The sequence below is a fragment of the Mesitornis unicolor genome, unplaced genomic scaffold (assembly GCF_000695765.1).
Source record: "Mesitornis unicolor isolate BGI_N332 unplaced genomic scaffold, ASM69576v1 scaffold48077, whole genome shotgun sequence".
Classification (NCBI taxonomy): Eukaryota; Metazoa; Chordata; class Aves; order Mesitornithiformes; family Mesitornithidae; genus Mesitornis; species Mesitornis unicolor.
The window spans coordinates 2,266-5,879 of NW_010199312.1; the positions used below are offsets into that span (position 1 = coordinate 2,266).

A 3,614-nucleotide genomic window follows, 5' to 3' on the forward strand; every position below is an offset into this window, starting at 1 on the left:
ATGCTGCGGCACAGCACTGCCTCTGCCCGGCCCACAGCATCAGTGTGGCCATCTCGGAGCACCAGCCACAGCCTGAGCCAAAACCAGATGATTCTGGCAATTTATACATTATCAAGCAGCCTTGGGGTCTGGCATCTGCCACAGCATCACCCGATGCCGAGGCGGCATCTACAGGTCCTGCCCCACGGCACGGGGAGAGCTCCCATTTCTCCAGCAATGCTTTTTTTTTTTCCCTAAGAGAGCTCTTGAACCATTTTTGTGTTGGTTGTTTAAATCAGGACAAAGAGCAGAGCAATGGACTGAAAATAGACCAAAGTGTAAGCTGCCGCCCAAAATATTTCACAATTTACGGCTTCTTGGCTGGTCGCTGCCCCTGTGACCCCGGAGTCGGCTGCGTCCCTGCGTGATGTGGACGTGTCCACAGCAGATGGAGCTCACTTTAACTGCACACCCTCACAATCTCTTGGGAGTTAATTGTCATAGCCCACCAAACTGCTCTGAGAGGAGGAGAAGGGCGACAGCAGCGTTCAGTTGTTTTGGGGCCTTTTTTTTCCCTTGAAACTGAGTTCAAATGGTTAATCTTTGCCCTACATTTTCCTTTTAATCTGCTTTCATGCTGACTCTAATCCCCATCACTGCCATCCTTCTGAAACGAAGCGCTTGGCTCAGGCTGCTCTGCCCGTCTGTCTTGGAAAACAAATCTGTAGTGAGAAAGCAGAAGTAACCGAGAGCGTAATGCAGTTTCTGGAAAGCTTTCAGCGCTCCCGCCTGCCCCATTGGAAATCAATGGCAACTGTGTTATTTTTCTGAGGCTAAAATAATAGGTTTGGAGTCTCAGATGCATTTCAGATGGAAGCTAAAGCAGTCGTCCATTTCCAAAGACGGTATCGCCCTGCTGAGCGGGTGCAGGGCGCGGGGATGATGCTCCGCTGGCACAGCTCGTCATTGCACAAGACCTGAGCTCATCTTCCAGTAAGAGGAGAAACAGGAGTCAGAGGAGCCCGTTGCTATTTCTGCGGTGTTTATACCTTGCGAATAAAGCGGGAGTGGGAGGGACGCCAGCTCTCCTCCGTCAGGCGAGGATGGTGCCAATAAATGAATCACAGCGACTGGGCACGCGTGGTTTGCTGGGCCGGCTCTGCCCTGGCCCCGCTGCGGGGGCTGCCGGGACGTGGGGAGCAACAGCAGGCGCTGCCCTGGGGCAGAGCAGCAAACTGGGGGTTATTTGCTGGAACAAGGTCCCTCTGGACATGGCTGCTCTGCTGCTGGGCCCAGCCTGCATCCAGCGGTGCTGCATTGCTGTGTGCCCCCCCAGGACCCCCGGCTCCACTCGCCCAGCCCCACAGAGCTGCCTTTGGGCTGCGTGGGGAAGGGGAGATCTCTGATAACCAACCCTGCCATTGGCATATCTGCCTTGGGACTCAGCACCCAGCCTGGTTTAGGCACGAGAACTCGGCTGTGTCGTCTATGTGGAGAGGCCGTAGATGGAGCCGTTAAAACAGTGAAACAGAACAGCAAAAGCTCGGAAAGGGTGGGGAGAACCAGACAATTCTGTCAACGCAGAAATGTCTTTGTTTCCAAGGAATCGGGGAGGGCGAGAGGCTGGAAGACAAGGAGTAATTAGCTACGGCTGAATTATTGATGAGGTGACGGCACAAGTTGGAGTGGGTTTTGGCAGTGGGCGGGAGGCTGGGGAGCCGTCGCTCCTGGGTGAAGGGGAGGGCGTCATTGCCGCAGCGGGGCCCTGGGGGGGTGGTGGCCGTGCGCTCCACAGCCAGGGCAGGACCCCAGCCCCACACCGAGCAGGATCCGAGCTGCCCAATATCAGTGCAAGCTTCATTGCAGGACCGGCCCCAGGTGCCAGAGGAGCTTTTGGGCCCGAGGGGCTCCATGGTCACAGCCCCACCTCGTGCGGCCACCCCTGCGCTCACCTGAGCAGTGCTTCTGCAGGCGGAGGATCTCCAGGTGCAGGTCGTGGAGCAGCTCCATCTGCTCCTTCTTCAGGAAAGCGATGTGCCGCTGCACGCTCTGGATCTGGTGCTCCAGGGACACGGTCTCCATCGCAACCAAATTGACGGTCCAGGCCTGTGGGAGCGGAGACGGCTCGTGACCAGATGTGCAGTGGCACAGTGGGGTAAGCCCAGTGCCTGGCAAGGGGCAGAGCTCAAGGGGGTGACTGCCCTCGTCCCCCCGTTACGTGGCTGTGGGTGAAGCAGCTCTGCTCAGGAGATGCCTGGGGAATGGTCCCCAAGCCACCCCACCGTCCCACGGGGCCAGCTCCCATGATGGGGCTGCACTGCATGAGCAGAAAGCACGGCTGCACAGACCCTGGCACCGCAACGGCTTGTTTCTATTCCAAATTGGCCCCAGGAAATGTTTCATCCCTGAGAAGGCTCACATCTGGGACAAGATCATTCCTCCCAGTCCCCACATGAGGGTTACACCAGCGACGGTTTTGGCTCTTACTTGACGAGCCACACGTTATGAAGCAGCGACTGCAGCGAGCGCTCTCACACAGGACAAAGACAATCTGCTGCGTCTGACCCGATCAGCGCTACGTGGCGAGGAGTCGCGTCGCCTTCCAGCAGAGGAGACGCTGTCCCTGGTAATTCTGCTGGCAGACGAGGGATGCTGCCAGCGCCGCGCCGGGCGGCTCAGCCCGCGCCGGGCGTTCGTCACTGCGTGTTAATTAATGGCTTTGGCGAAGTCGTGGTGTGAGCTGCCTACCTGTGCCGCTGCTCCACGGAGACGAAAATAAACCCCCAAAACAACCCTTAATGCTGGGAAATACCATTTTACATGGATGTGGGATCCGTTCTCGCTCCCCACACTCAGCCCAGGAGGGGGAGAAGCCGCAGCAAAGCGCGGTGATGGCACAGGGACGCCGTGCCAGGAGCCCGAGGGATGGTGACCACCGTCCTGCCCCATGAGCTGCTTCATCCCCTCTTCCGTCCACCTCTGACACCAGTTTGCTTTCTATGGAAACTTCAGAACCAAGCGATCACTTTGGCTCGTGTTTACACACGATGATGTAGTGCATTTTCAGACCATTCCCACAACCAAAATCCAATCACCCACGTTTCAGCCCGATGCCATTTCAGTCAGCGATGGCAGGGCCCTGAGCTTGAAGCGTTGTCCTTGCCAAAGCCTCTCCAGATCTGTGAAATCCATAAAGTCAGGTCTCCATGCTCTGGCTGTGCCATGACAGGGGGTGCGGTGATTTGGATTTGGGGTCCCTCTTGCCATGCCCCCATTGCCCCATGGCCAGCCCCAGCCCACCCTCACCAGCCACGGTTCCTGGCATCCACATGACCCTTCCCGTCGGCGGCTCCGCCAACACCTCCTGTGTCCCACTCCTGTGTCCCACAGCCACCACGGGATCCGGTCCTGGGTGCAGGTGGTTGTTGTGGGAGCTGTGACCGACACTGGCTTAACACTGCCCTGGGGAACAACGTCCCGCAGGTGACAACAGCCCTGGCTCAGCCGCAGCCCTGCCTGGCTGAACGCGGGGTGTGTGGGAACCACCGGCACCTCCAGGAGCTCCAGGGATTTGCGGTCCCTCAATGTCGGGCATTTTAAAATAGATCAGGGTGGGAGGGGAGGGAGGATTCTAC

General features: G+C 57.9%; 1 protein-coding gene across 1 annotated transcript in view; it reads right to left on the reverse strand.

The window, feature by feature from the left end:
* Window positions 1–2,085, reverse strand: part of LOC104544516 (coiled-coil domain-containing protein 92) — a gene marked incomplete at both ends in the record, with an annotated part of 4,343 nt that extends 2,258 nt beyond the window's left edge. The window contains one exon of the mRNA XM_010189409.1: window positions 1,932–2,085. Coding sequence (XP_010187711.1) covers window positions 1,932–2,085 — 154 coding nt within the window. The remainder of the gene's footprint in view (window positions 1–1,931) is intronic.
* Window positions 2,086–3,614: the final 1,529 nt, after the last annotated feature.